The sequence below is a fragment of the Homarus americanus genome, unplaced genomic scaffold (genome assembly GCF_018991925.1).
Source record: "Homarus americanus isolate GMGI-L3 unplaced genomic scaffold, GMGI_Hamer_2.0 scaffold18703, whole genome shotgun sequence".
NCBI classification, from domain to species: Eukaryota; Metazoa; Arthropoda; class Malacostraca; order Decapoda; family Nephropidae; genus Homarus; species Homarus americanus.
In genome coordinates this window covers 87408-103237 of record NW_024749779.1, presented here as the reverse complement: position 1 = coordinate 103237, position 15830 = coordinate 87408, and the positions used below count along the sequence as shown (strand labels likewise).

General features: G+C 48.0%; 1 protein-coding gene across 1 annotated transcript in view; it reads left to right on the top strand.

Annotated features, from left to right (window-relative positions):
- Nucleotides 1-15830, top strand: part of LOC121853859 (serine/threonine-protein phosphatase 6 regulatory ankyrin repeat subunit C-like) — a 73891-nt gene that overhangs the window by 19853 nt on the left and 38208 nt on the right. The window contains exon 3 of the mRNA XM_042348238.1: nucleotides 5713-6125. Within this exon, the coding sequence (XP_042204172.1) occupies nucleotides 5713-6125 (413 nt within the window). The remainder of the gene's footprint in view (nucleotides 1-5712; nucleotides 6126-15830) is intronic.

Sequence of the window (15830 nt, the reverse complement as noted above, 5' to 3'; positions counted from 1 at the left end):
GCCTCCCACACCAAGGCGGCCCACTTTTGTTCATGTCGACGTTTGCTCTCGCGCTGGATGTCCGTCTGTAGCTCTCGGTACCGGTCTCTTGCGTCCACCCGCGGATACTGGCTAGCTGTCTCACGTGATCGTACTGTACACTGAACAGCCTCAGCAGGTGACTAGTGTGAGGGTGGGGAATGGACCTGTGGGTGGTGGACGGGATGTTGTTGTCCATCTCCGTCTTCATATCCGTGTACCATTGGTCGACTGCATCGTCGATGTCATTGAGGCTGGCCTCTTCCACGTTCCTCCCCTGCTTGAGACTGAGAGACTCCTTGAAGGAGTCCCAGTCTGCCCGTTTGAGGTTTGACCTGATGTTGGCAGGGATCATAATGGGATTGGATGAGAGCGTCACGACGACTGGCAGGTGGTCGCTGGTACTGATGAGTCTGGAGGTAACGTGCCCGTTCAGGACGGCCTCGTTGTTAGAGAGGATTATGTCGGGTGTTGTGGCACTGGCACGTCTGATCAGTGTCGGGAAATTGGCCTGAGGTGTTGCAGTTTTCCCCTTCTGATGTTGTCATACAGCGCCACACCGACGTTGTTCTCATTATCGTGTCCGAGTATGGCGTGGCGCGCATTTAAGTCCCCTATGATGTATGTTGGTTTTCTGTGGCGCAGCAACTTGTTGAGGTCTTGTTCGGGTAAGTAAGGACGTCTTAGAGGTAGGTACATTGTGCATAAGATAACAGGTCTCCTTGTTGTCTCCAACCGCACTTCTAGAACTGAATCCTCGAAGTCTGGCAACACTGTGACTCAGCCGTGTCCTGATGGCCACAGCGACACCATCGTTCAGCTCACCCGTCATGTTCCTCTGGTATATAGCGTAGCCACAAAATTTCTGCTTACTTTCGTCCTTTATGCCCGTACTGTTTAACAGAATAATGTCTGGGTCTAATTGATGGTATAAGTTAGACAGTTCGTTACGTCTATTAAGGGACCAGTGTAGGACATTATGTTGGACAATTTTCATCCTGCTAACGACTGCCATTTCGGAGACTGTAGCTTGGGGCGTCGCTTGAAGTGTTTTCTCGGCTTCTGTCATATCTAGGGGGCCGGAACTTCTTTGCAGAACCTTCGAACATCTGCGTCTCAGTTAATGGCGGGCCCTCGAACTTCTCGTCACCCGTGTACAGGATGATGTTCAGGTCCTGGGCCTGCGTGTCGAAGTCATCTATTGACGCTGCAGCTCGAGGGTCTTGTTCCTGTGTGGGTAAGTCGCCACCATCTGGTCGCAACCATTAACTGAGGTTGCAGTCCGATGGTCATTGTCGTCGCTGGGAGTATGTAATAGCCCCTGTCTTATAGGCAGAAGTACTTATATAAATGGGTTAATTACATTAGACTTATATACTCTATCACCCTCAGTAACTTCCCGCTAGCTATGAGGTAGCATGTTCAGAGCATGTGATAAGGTATGCCCACGGGAAATCGCGTCTCTTAGTGCTGAGCTAAGACATTAAGTAGCTGGCTCTCTGGCCACCTCTTGCGGGAGTAGTTTGATATCCTTGACTAGAGGAAGACGTTATTGAGAGCCATCGTGGATGGTTCAGTCTTCCCTCGAGGGAGGACGTCGGATGTATTTCCGTTCTCCCTCGACGGGTATTACAGGCACTCTCACTCAACCCCTTACCCCAACAGGACGTATTTTAGAAGAGCTGTTTAACATAGCCTCCGTCCTCATTTAACACTCATAGCTACAGGTATTAAGTTACGGTGATACTCCTTTTTAAAAGTGTACGTAGAAACCTTTTATAATAAACACAGAAAAGGAACACATTGGATTTCACTACAGAAGATCCAATAAACTTCGATCTATATTTTAGTATGACTAAAATATAAGGTAACATGCTTCTCAAGTGAGTTACAAGTGGTGACAATCCAGGAAGGTTATTACACATATGACAGTTTCACAAGTAACTGTTATACACACTAACAGTCACCTCAACAGATACACAGTTGGTAAAGGTAGAGATATAATGTTTTCCCCATTACTGTATTATACTACTGTTACCTAAGAAACAAACGTTATAAGTATATGTCTTGGGGGCACGGAGATTTATGGTGTTGCTGGAGGAGCTGTGATCTCGGGGGGATTGACTGGCCACGTCGGGGCTACGGTTATACTGACTTTGGCCTAATTCAGGGAGGTCATGGTCTATTTCTGGCGTGGGTTGAGGTCGTCGTGAGTTCGTTGATTGGGTTACTGTTTTCAGGATTTCTTTTGAAGGGACTTTGTCGCTTATTTCAACAGGTGCAATGTTGTTCCTGGTTAGTGTCTCATTGAGGTGTTTCTAGAATGAACCGGGAAGAACCTTGTTTATGTGATGGGCATGCAGGTAAGAAAAATATATAGCGGTGGCTTTGGACTCGTCCAACTGTGAAGAGGAGACGCTCCTGATGTTCTCCGCCACTGCGCCCCTCATGGCGCCCAGTGACTCAGTAACTGCCTGCTTTATTGAGTACTTGAAAGTTTGTATCTTCGATTGCAGGACTTCCATGGTCTCGCTGACATTGTTGAGTTTTTGTGAGTCTGCTTGAGTTTCTTTCAGGGCACCTTTTAGGGTTTGGCTATAAGCCAAGAACGTCGACTGAGTGGTCCTTTTTATGGTGTTAGAAATTTCCCTGGTTTCTTTTTGCTTGGTTATTTCGGTCAGTTTCTTAAGTTACTTGTTTCCTGACCAGGCAAATGGCAGAGAAGGTCCTGTGGGCACCCTCTCAGACGACACACTTATTGATGTTGCTACGGCAGTCTTTGTAGAAGTGTTGATCAGATGAATACTCAGAGCATATCTTGCATGGGGCAGTTCTTGGTCATGTGGTCATTGTATTTATAGCACTTCACACATTGTTGGATGGACGTATACTTTTCATATTCTATTTGGTGGGTTGAGATGGAAGTGCCATATGCATAGAGTCCCTTCTCCTTCATTCATTTTGCCTCCCTTTGTGTATGCAAAGCGAACCTTGATTATATTATGGGCATACATAGGATAAACCTCTACAACCTTGACATTGTTTTGTCTTTCTATTTCATCTCTTATTTCTTCCGCGTTATTTTCCACTACATCGTTGTCTAACTTCTTACATACAAGGATGAGCTTGGCGCCGTATTCCCGTGAGAGAATGACCTCGTATCCGTTGGTTTTCATTTTGTCCATGGCACTAGACTTAAGTAGCTTATCGTGGCGACCTGTGGTGTACTGTAATGGTCAGCATCCTCGCCTCGCAAGCGAGCGAACCCGAGTTCGTTCCTCGGGTAGGGTGAAACTATGGGCAAGTTTCTTTACGCCATTTGCCTCTGTCTATCCAGCAGTAATTTGGAACTTGGATGTTAATCGATTTGCGGATCGTATTCCGAGGTAATGGTTAGCCAGTGCAGTTGGTGAGTTGTCCGGTCTTCTCGGACTATTCCTTGACACTGGGTCATGCAGCTCGTAACTTGGGGTGTGGTTGTTGTGTTGGCGACAGCTTCTACACCTTAACAAATTCACGCCTAGGAGGCCCTTGGGCCGGCCATCCTCGATTTCGATGGGCTTCCATTATTAAGTTGCTTTTCAGCATATTCATCTGTCTCTGTGAGGATGATGCAACCATCTCTCAGATGCTTGAGTCTATTAATTCTCACCCTTAGATCACTTAATAGTCTTTTTAGCTTCATCCGAAACCTTTGGGTCTTTGGGTCGGGAGGTCTGCACTCTCACTTGGCCACGGTCAGTTACATATATCAAAATCCTACCTAATCTGTCCACGTCAGCTAAACCCCATGGATGCCTCTCCTTCTGTCCACTTAGTGGGCGAGTAAATTCAGGTCTAGGGGTAGGGTGAACAGACAATCCCCTGGTGGGGGTCGAGCAAAGTCCTAACACTTAATAGTGACAGGTTATGAAGCACTGCCGAATCCCTAAAAGAAAATGTTGCCACCCTTACTTTTTCGACTCAGCAGCCCTCTGTGGGTCCCTCTTGTGGCTCTGCCAGCAGGGTTCACTTCGTTACCAAACAGCAGGGACTCTAGACAAAAGGATAGGATAGGGAAGAAGCGCAGTGTACAAGAATAATAATATCCATGTACAACTACAAGATAAAGCAGCCAGAGCGAACCCAACGTGAAGAACAAGGCTGACAGTCTTAACGGTCAACAAATTTGAACACGAGCTCTGAAGGTTGGGTGTGCTCTGGACAGGTGTCATCTGGGTAGGTGCCAGCACTGTCTACTGGTTCTTTCTTAAACACCAATTGACCTGGCTTGTCATCCAGATAGTGATGGGGCCGTTGTTTGGGGTGTCGCTGGTGAGACCCTGTACGTCAAGGTCTAATTGTATTAAATCGGGGAGCTTGTTGTTTTTCATTGTTCGCAACTTTCTTTTCTATTTATGGGCAAACAACAGGTCTTGGGCTTCACCCGGTGTGTTTAACACGAGCCTATTTAACACACGAGAGGTATTGCGTCTGAAATTTGGGCCCATTTCTCACACAACAGGCACTGGGCATTAAATATGGGCCTATTTAGCACACAAGACGGAAGTACTCCGTTCAGGAACAAAAGTGTCAGCAGCTTCCATTACTGAACTTCAGGATGCAGGCAACCTAACCCTCGGCGCTCACACTCAATGCGACCTTCAAGGAATCCTGAACACCTATGTACAACACCTATGCCCCTGGTTCAGCCACACCTCCACAGTCTATCCAGCTCAATGGTACTACCCTCTCTAATGTTACCCACTTTCAGTATCTCGGCTCCCACCAGTCTGCTACCGCGCACATCAAAGAAGAGATTCAACATCTGATCAGATGTGCATTTCAAGTCTTTGGCAGACTCCGCACCCGTATCTTCAGCTGTAGGGAGCTGAAATTATCTACAAAGTTGCACGTATATCAAGTAGTGGTCCTCTTCACCTTGCTATATGGCAGCGAGACATGGGTTACATACAAAGCGCCTTAAGGTACTTCAAAACTTTCACCAACGAAGTCTACTTTCCATCCTCAGAGTTCGCTGGGAAGACAAGACAGCAAATGCCAGTATTCTCGCTGACACCAACTGTAAGAGCATCGAGGCTACCATTATTCATGAACAACTACGTTGGACGACAGTAGACAACCAAAGTAGCTAACGAATGGTAAAGGTAATGCTGGCGGTCAACTGAAAAGGTATAAGGATAGTCTTAAGACAAACCTGACAAAGTGCTTAATCGACCCCCTTATCCTGGAGACGATTACTCCACACCGTAACGCTTGGAGAAGCACCACACGAGAAGGTGTCAATAGTTTCGAGTTCACCCGACTGTATACCGAGGCAAACAAGCGCCAACGCCGGAAAGACGCTGCCGCCGCCCCTCCCGCACTAGATGTAGCCCTCCACATGTGCAACAACTGTGGATGACCCTGCCGGTCCCATATCGGCCTCTCGAGTCACCTCAGAGCTCACCAACGACGGTGACATCCTTAATAACTCATATCATTGTATCATAGCTGGATAATCGTCATACTCGATTCCGAGTGACAGCAAAGTAGTAGTAGTAGTAGTAGTGTGTGTGTGTGGTTTGTGAATATACGTTGATGTGAAAGTGTGTATATGCAGATGCAAATCTTGTTGACAATAACAATTCCTTAAATCTACGTTGTGTCATTAATATGAAAATTCAGTATAAAATTTGGTTGGTTCTGGCACAGGTCAAACTGCCCTACATCTAGCCGCAGGTGAAGACAGAGAGCAATGCGTGGAGATGCTCCTGAAAGCCAACGCAAATATTAACTCTAAGGATAACTGGGATAGTACACCATTACAAGTTGCTGCGACTGGTAATTCTTTAGGTGCTTTGAAGCAGTTACTCAACCAAACCGGCTGTGACCGTCATGCAAGGGGTAAGTCGCAATCAACAGCACTTGATTGTGCAGCAATAAACGGACATGTGGGGGCGATGCAGATCCTGGTACAAGCTGGCCTCAACCCTGACACCAAGAACAGATTAGGATACACACCACTGGATTCTGCAAGATTTGCAGGTCATGAAAATATAGAGTGGTGGCTGAGGAAGTTACCACGTCCCGGACCTTCTGTTGAGACACCCAGTCCCGTGTTAATGGTAAGTTGTTTTCTTGGTGTTGTCTCTCTGCATTATTCCTTTGCTTAGTAATATCACAGATGTTTAGAACTATCAAATGCTAGAGATTATTCACGTAATATTCCTAAAAAATATTAATGTGGGTTGCGTGAAATATGAAACCCTTGTGTTGTTATCAGAGTACCGTCCTCATACGAGTATCTGAGGGTAGGCTACTACAGTCCTCCACTAAAAATGTTCTCGGGTTGTTTTTACTAATCCTATATAGTTTCGTATCTCTCTGGGGACCCAGTCTCTGCCTTCCCTGTCCCCCCTACCCTCAACTTTGCCCAATAAAATTTCTATCATCCTCTCATCCCTAATTGTATGACCAACGTATCTAATGTTTCTTTCTCAGTCCATTTCAAGTGTTTGTCTTGAATTTTTCTAATCTTAGTATTTCCTCATTTGATTTTCTGTCAGTGTAGTATATTCATAACATCCACACATAACACCACATTTCAAAAGCCTCCAACATTTCTGGTGTCTGCTGAAAATGTCCACGCTTTTGATTCATAAAGCCTTTCAGCTGCCTTCTTTTCAATTTGAAGTTAATGTTCTTTTTCATTACATCTTTTGGATTACTTTCGGTGTTTTTTGCTTGTCCTATTCTCGTTTTGATTTCTTCCTTATATTTGCTATCACAGTTAATGTTACTTCCCATATACACAAAATTTTCCACTCGTTTAAGCTCCTTGTTGCCTACAATAATTTTTATTTTTGGATTTATTTCCAATTTGGAAACAACTATTATTTTAGTCTTTACAGCATTAACTCGTAATCCATATTTTTTCCTTCACATTTTCCACTTATCTGTTAACGAGTTTTTTTAATGCCTCCTCACAATCAGTGATGCGAGCAGTATCATCTTCTTAACGAATATTTTTGTAGGTTATGTATATAAGCTACTGTGCCGAGTAGCAACCCTGTATATAAGCTACTGTGCCGAGTAGCAACCCTGTATGTAAGCTACTGTACCGAGTAGCAATTATATGTATCATCACGTGGCAACACTGCACGTTATGTGGCACCATTGCCCCGAGGCTGCCATATGGCAAGGCAGCCTCAGTCTGACTGTGTGAGCCGTGCATGGCACACGCGAGTCACCACTTGTATTTCTCTCATCCATAATAAACGGACTCAGTGTTACCCAGTGTTTCCCTACCCAACACTGCATTCCTCAGGGAACACCAGTAACCACCATGGCGCAGTGGCTAGGATCTGTGGACTTACAAAGTGTGTGAACTATGCCGAGACAGTTACGTCTGCCGGTGATGGGCGTCGACTCATAGTGTGTTGTGTTGTGTTGCGCTGTGTTTCGCCGCGATGTGCAGTGCTGCTCCGTCACAGTGCGTTTTAGTGACGGTGGCAGTGTTAGTGTCAGTGTATTAGTGTGTGTCTAGAGCTGAGAGTTGAGCATTGGCCTGTTTTTTGTGGTACCCACGGAGCACGCAGGCGTACACTCTTCTTGTGTGACATCCCGGGTGATACTGACGGTCTCACTCCCGCCGCGTCTCCAGCCACGGGCATTAAGGCCACCACGAAGCGATCTCTCAGACACACACACACGCACGCACGCACGCACTCACTCACGGACAGAACAGTGGACTATATGCGTTATTTCTGCGCTGTTTATGTCATATATATGTGGTTCGAGCTGTTGAGGCGCCACTTTATATACTAAACAGTGCAGTCCACGCACACACTAAGATGGGAGGTAAGAACGGACAACGTCAAGATGGGAGACACGACTCCCCACCACCTTCTCCTCCATCGGGCGCAGACTCCCATCCTCCACCTCCAGTGACGGACATTGCCACAATTCTGAGGTGGATGGACGACCGGGACGAGAGACGCAGAGAGATGGAACTTCAGAGGGAGGAGACACGAAGAGAGGAGGAAAAGTTGCGTTTTGAGGCACTATTGGCGACCCTGGCGCTAACCCACCCTCCCTCACTCGCAGGTAGCGCGCATCAAGGCGCCAGTACACTCCCTCCTCCACCACACCAGTGTCCTCCAGGTACTCTTGCCTCCAAACAAACAGCTCCCAAGGCATCTGTTCAACCCCCACCCGCCCTCTCACCAGACGTCACGTTTCAGCTTTTTCGTGAGTGGAGGCGGCGCTGGACAGATTACTCCACGATGGTGGACCTTGACAGCATGCCTCCGAACAAACAGCTCATCCAACTGCGGATGTGTTTGTCGCTGGAGACCCAGAGAGTTTTGGAGCACACGTTGCAAGTGCCTCCCGACTCTACCTCTTCAGTGAGGGATGTGCTCGACCTTTTACAGGAGCAAGTTAAGGGTCGGAACAACGAGGCTTTGCGTCGCCGTGCCTTCACCAGCTGCAAGCAGGCGGAGAACGAATCCTTTGACGACTTTTTTGTACGCTGAAGAGTTTGTCAGAGGAGATCGACGTCTGCAAGGTGCACAGCCGGGAATGTGAGGAAGCCTGGATCAAGCACGGGATCTTGACAGGTGTCAGGCAGGAAGAGTTGGTGCAGCGACTCATCCCCCTGGACGCTTCCTCCACACTCCAGGTGGTAGTGACTGAATGTCGGTCATACGAGGCCACCAAGTCCGCCACCTCTGCCTTACGGGCCCCTCCTGCTGTGAGAGCAATCTCTCAGTACAAGAAGGGTAAGAAGGCGGCCAACAACGCGAAGGCTGCCACACGTTCTTCCACGCCTCCGCCTAGTGCTTCCTGTGGCAGCTGTGGAAAGCAGCACAGCCCCAAGACTTGCCCGGCCGCCGACGCACTGTGTCGTGGATGTGACCGTAAGGGCCACTGGTCTAACACAGACAGGTGCCCTGCACGAGGCCGCAAGTGTCAGGCCTGCGGTCGCTATGGACACTACGACAAGTGCTGCCGCCAACCCAAGCCCAAAAGCCCGAGACGAGGAGGAAAGCAGCGCACTTCCCTCGGGGTGGTTCGCACGCAGCCCCCTCCAGATGGCCCACGCAGCCCCAAGCAGCAGCTGAGTCACATCAGAAGGGTGGACTCGACCACACGCCCCAGGGCTACCCCTTCCCCCACCATCCGCGTCGCCGTCACACACGGTGATGTGTCGGGTCACATCGAGGTGATACTGGACACTGGCGCTGATACTACGGTGATTGGGTTGAAGCACCTCCAGAAACTGGGCCTCACCAAACGCGGCCTGGGACCACCGCCGCAGCTGCAGTACTACAATGCGGACGGTTCCCAGATGCCAGACGCTGTGGGCTCCTTTCAAGCCGAGATCACCTACGGCGACAGGTCATGTCACGGATGGATCGACGTGCAGCCTACTCTCACTACACCCTTGTTGTCGTGGGAGCACTGCAAGGAGTTAGGCGTGGTGCCCAGAGACTTTCCTGAGCAGATCCCAGCTGCTTGGTACACCGCCAGCAGGGTGCGGGAATCAATGAGCGACGCGCCTGGCGCTGCCGCACAGAGCTGCCCAGAACCCGCGTCCACTCCCGCCCCGCCTCCACCCAAGTCACGGCTGCTTCCTCTTCACAGCGAGACGTCTCCTTCAGCCGCAAGGGCCTACTTCCTGAAGGGGTACTCGGATGTGCTGGTGACGAGGGAGGCCTTACGGACCGCGCCACTGAAGGCTATGGCGGGTCCGCCTATGAGGATACACCTGCGGGAAGATGCACAGCCGTTTGTCATACACACTCCCCGGTTGATTCCTCTCGCCTTCAGGGATTCAGTCAAGAAGGAACTGGATTCCATGGTGGCCCAGGGTGTCATCGTACCCGTTGGTGACGACCCATCCCCTTGGTGCCACCCTCTAGTCGCTGTGGCTAAGACTAACGGTGGAGTGCGGATTACTACCGACTTGTCTAAGCTTAACAGCCAGGTGTCCCGTCCCGCCCACCCTTCACCCACACCTTTTGCAGCTATACGGAGTGTGAATCCGAAGGTACGGCACTTCTCGACGATGGACGCCCTCTGTGGTTACTGGCAGATCCCACTGAAGAAGGAGGATCAGCCACTGACCACTTTCATCACGCCTTACGGAAGATTCCGCTACTGCCGTGGCCCTATGGGATTCGCTGCTATGGGGGACGCCTTCTGTCTCCGTGGTGACATGGCACTTCAAGGCGTGACCATCTGCGTGAAGGTAGTGAATGACGTCCTCCTCTACGATTAGGACTACCTGACGCATCTTCGCCGCATCGACGAGGTACTGACCAGGTGTAGGACGCACGGCATCACTCTGAATGCCGAGAAGTTCGTCTTGGCCGCACCTGCAGTGTCCTTCTGCGGCTACCGACTCTCAAGGGATGGCATTGCTGCAGACCCGGAGAAAGTTCGCGCCATAGCGGACTTTGCAAAACCTGCCAACCTTACGGATCTCAGGTCTTTCATGGGCTTGGTGAACCAGCTGGCAGAATTTTCTCCTGACGTCTCCGCCGCTGCCGGGCCTCTCCGCCCCCTGATAAGCCCCAAGAGGACTTTCACGTGGACCCCTGACCACGACCTCGCCTTTCATAAGGAGAAGGAGGCCCTGTCAAGTCCACCTATCCTCGCTACTTTCGACCCAGCGCTCCCCACCGTCCTCCAGACAGACGCCTCGCGGCTGTACGGGGTTGGTTACGCCCTTCTCCAGGATCACGGTGGAGGAAAGTACCGGCTCATACAGTGTGGCTCTCGCTTCCTCACCGATGCTGAGTCTCGCTACGCTACCATCGAGCTGGAGCTGCTGGCAGTGGTATGGGCCTTATCGAAGTGCAAGTTTTACTTGATTGGCCTACAGCACTTCGACCTCATCACAGACCACAGGCCCTTGGTCCCCATTCTTAACCACTATTCGCTGGACGCCATCGAGAATCCCCGCCTCCAGCGCCTGAAGGAGAAGATTTTGGCCTTCGTCTTCACCGCGGCTTGGCGCGCAGGTAAGGAGTTGTGCATCCCGGATGCCCTCTCCCGCGCCCCAGTCAGCCGCCCTACACTTGAAGACGAGATGCTCAGCACCGAGGCCGGTTTCTCCGTCAGCAACATCGTCACCTTGCAGGCCGTACAGTCCCTCACCAGCACCCAGGCCTCAGTGTCGCCACCCGACAGCGATCATGGCCCTTGAGGAACTACAGACCGCGGCACGCGACGACCCCTCCTACACTCAGCTCTTGGAGAGTGTGAGGACTGGGTTCCCTCGCGACCGTTTTGACCTCCACAACGCCCTACGCCCGTATTGGAAGATACATGAGGACCTCTACGCAGATGGGGACCTCGTCCTGTACGGTGCCCGTGTGGTCGTCCCTGCAGCTCTCCGTCGTCGCGTTCTGGCCCGCTTACACGACAGCCATCGTGGAGCAGAGGCCACCAAGCGCCGCGCAAGGCAGGCTGTGTACTGGCCCGGCATTGACGCGGATATCATCAATACGGTCCGTGCCTGTGAGCCGTGCCAGATCATGCAGCCCAGTCAACAGCAAGAGCCCCTCTTGAGCGACGACGAACCCACCAGGCCCTTCGAGTCCGTGTCGGCTGATTTCTTCAGCACAGCTGGGAAACATTTCCTAGTTGTCGCCGACCGACTCTCTGGCTGGCCTGTGGTGGTAATCTGTGGCTCGGACACGACGTCCGCGGCCACCATTCGCCACTTCCGGCACCTCTTTCGTGACCTGGGCGTCCCCGTACGTCTGCGGACGGACGGTGGGCCACAGTTCACCAGCCGGGACTTCACAGGATTCCTGGAGCGTTGGGGAGTCCGCCACATCGTGTCAACACCCCACTACCCACAGTCAAACGGCCATGCTGAGGCTGCGGTCAAGACAGTCAAGCACCTCATCCTCAAGGTGGCCCCTTCAGGCAACATAGACTGCGAGGCGTTTGACAAAGGACTCCTGGAGTTACGTAATACTCCCACCCACACAGGACGCTCCCCTGCCCAGATCCTGTATGGTCACCCTCTCCGCTCTTACGTTCCTGCACACGCCAGGCCTTTGCGAAGGAGTGGCAGACCAGAGCCGAGAGCTGCAACCGCCGCGCCGCTTCACGTGCCCAGGACGCCAAGGCTCGGTATGACGACCGTGCCCGCCCTCTTCAGCCACTGGAGATTGGTGCCCTTGTCCGCGTCCAGGACCCGAGGACGACACGTTGGGACAAGGTGGGCATAGTGATGGGCGTCGGCCGGTCACGGGACTACAAGGTCAGGATGCCGAGCGGCCGTGTCTTGTGGAGGAACCGCCGCTTCCTCCGGCCAGTCCCACCCCCTGCTGCTGGCCCCCTGACCGAGGACGAGTCCCCTACATCTCACGAGGATCCGCCCCACAGTGCACCTCGACGCTCGGAGCGACTTAAGACTAAGAAGTCCGCTCAAGACAAAGACTATGAGCGTGAGGGGGGAGGGAGATGTAGGTTATGTATATAAGCTACTGTGCCGAGTAGCAACCCTGTATATAAGCTACTGTGCCAAGTAGCATTTATATATATCATCACGTGGCAACACTGCACGTTATGTGGCAACATTGCCCCGAGGCTGCCATATGGCAAGGCAGCCTCAGTCTGACTGTGTGAGCCGTGCATGGCACACGCGAGTCACCACTTGTATTTCTCTCATCCATAATAAACGGACTCAGTGTTACCCAGTGTTTCCCTACCCATCACTGCATTCCTCAGGGAACACCAGTAACCATCAATTTTATATTACTTTACCATTAACTATACCCCTTCATTATTACTTATAACTCCTCCCATTAAGAATTCTACATATACTTTATACACTATTGGAGATAGGATACAGCCTTATCAAACCTCTTTTTTCATCCAAATCAACAAATCAGATGTATTGTACAAATTTGTTTGGACCTCTAAAGCCCTTTCACTCATAATTCTCCATCTTTTCCTTTTCTAAATCCATTTTGCTCATCAGATAACTCAATTTATGATCTAAATTTTATTCTGCTTAAAATTATGTTTAATTAAACTTTACAGGCAAGACCTATAAAGTTTATTGTTCTAACCTGGGTCACTCTAATGCTCCTGGCTTTTTAGGTAATACGATAAATACGATTTTGTTTTTAATCACAGGCAAGGTCTCCTTTAAAGCAGGAATTACTTACTTTAGTCAAAGCATTTGTTTTCCCAACTGCTTCAACTTCTGTTTTCACAATTGACATTTCATTCTTTATTTCACTTTCGTTTCTTACCTCTATTCTATCCTTATCATTGAATAGTTCTTTTGCGTATTCTGTCCATCTCTCTTTTATTTTGAACTAGCCCTTTTATCTATTGATTTTACGATTAGTTAATTGAGCTAGAACATGTAAAAAGTTAATGGGTTTTCTGTAGTGAAACCAAATGTGTTCCTTTTGCGTGTTTATTATAAAAAGGGTTTCTATGTCCACTTTCAAAAAGGATATCACAATAACTATCTCAATTGAGTTATGGATGTTAGAATCTGACAGCAAGCTTGTCTGTGAAGCTCGGTTATCAATACGTCTGTTTCTCGTGAGGGTTGAGCGAAGACTAGGTGATCACTGGGGGCAAAATAGCATGCTTCTTACAGCTGACTTCAGGTCTAAATAGAGACGCGTCCTTCAGTGGAAAGTTACCGATCACGTGTTCAATGATTGGACCACATGATCACTGCACTATAATCTCAGTGCTTTTGGAAAGTTACCGTGGGTGATGAAGCTATACATTTATATAATATTACTGTCAACAATGTGACAGGGACTAATACAATTTCTTCTACCCCAAACAGGTTCTTATTCTCTCTGCTTTTAATAGTCTACCCCATTCATTCCCCTTTCTGGTTCATTTATTTAATCTTCTTGTAGATTTCCCTATAATTGGGCCTTCTGTCATCATCTTCACTCTCCTTAAATTTCCTTTCCAGATCATATTCCTTGGCCTGTCTGCATTTCCTTTGAATTTCTTTGGTAATTTTTATGTAAGCTTCACTACGTAATATCATACTGTTTCGTCAATCTATTTTCTTTAAAATTTCATTTGTCATTTCATCCATCCATTCACTTTTAGCCTCGTTCCTCCTACGTTCTATAAGTTTCTCCCCAGTCTCTAACATAACTTCTTTGTAACTATTTAATTGTTGCCCTGGTCCTTTTTCATTAAAGTCACCCTCTAGCAACATTGAAAATCTATTTTCGGTTTAAGTTTCATATCTATCCCTGCCTCTCTTTTGAGTTTACCTAAATCCCATTTGATTTTGTCCATAAGCTTAATTATTATTTTTTGAAGTTTTAGCCTCACTAAACTCATTACTGGGACGTGATCTGACCCACAACCTGCCCCTGGATAGGTCTCTGTTCTGGTTATTGAATTTATGAATATTTTCTGAATTAATTTTTAATCTATTAGATTACTAACTTTGTTGTTTACATTGTATTTGGATGAGACCCATGTACAGAGATACCTGGGGTGTTGTTCAAACGATGTAAGGTCAATTAATATTTCTCCTCTCTCATTTCTATCACCCAATCCATGTGGTCCTACTTCTGGTGCTACTTCTCCTTTCCCAACATGTGCGTTAAATTTACCCATTATAATCAGACATTACGGTTTCTTTTGCTTTATTTAAATCTTTATAAAAGTTTTCTAAGACTTCATCCTCACTATCATTTGTCAGTGCATAACCCTGTATTATTACCAAGTCCATGGGCTTAGCATTAAACTTAACTAACAAAACTCCTCTGACACTGCCCAATATCCCTTTAAATTATTACTCAACTTCTGGTTTACAAAAATATCAATACCAAGTTTTGCACCACCAGATGTAAGAATCTTCACCGCTAACGCTATATGAACCTATCCATCTTACTTCACTTAATCCCAGAATGTCCCACTGCGATATTTTCATTTCCCTCAAACAGTTGCATATTCCATTTTTTTTTTTTTTTATACCTTCCTTCGTGTCTAATGCCCAAGGCTCGGAAGCACGGGTAGCAATGCGACTGGACCTTTTAGTGTCGATGATCCAACAGTAACGCCCGAGATTCGTTTATTTTGCCTGTCTATGTGTTTTTTTTTCTAGGCCAAGAGATGAAGTTAATGAAAATGGATGCCCTAAATCTTATCTCAAAAGAAGATTAAATAGAGGGAATAGATAAAGGGTGTAGAGGCCGCTCATATCTCACTCTAGTAAAGAACCAGCCCACCACCTACCTTCCTTTATCAGAGTGAGGTGAGATCGACCTTTCGTGACCTTTTACTCATGGCCATTATTATCTACTTCCCTGTATAGTATTACTGTGGTGAGGTAAGGCCAGAAGCTTCCATTCTCATCGGCTTTTATTATTTAGATCATTATTACCAAAAGGTCCAACCACATTGCCTCGTGTGGTTAAACAGAGTGTGCTACCGAGAACTAACAGGTACTGTTAGAAATTAAGAATTACAAAAATGGAATATCAAGCAACAGTCCAGAAATTTAAAGAAAGAACTGGCATAAACTCAATTAGGAACTTCAAATGTGAAGACATAATTATGAAAGTGGAAAGTATGCAAATGTTTGGAGGGAAATTAAAAGGTTGCAATGAGAAACCAAAGGATGAAATTAATGAAGTAAGATAACAGGTTCAAATATCATTAGTGGAGAAAAGTTGTATTTTATGTTATAAAGCAGTGAAATGTATGAGGGAAGTGTTAACATTCTTATAAAACAAATGGTGGATAGTTGTGTTAAGGGATATGGGCAGTGTCAGGTAGAGTTCTGTTAGTCAACCAGTGTTCTT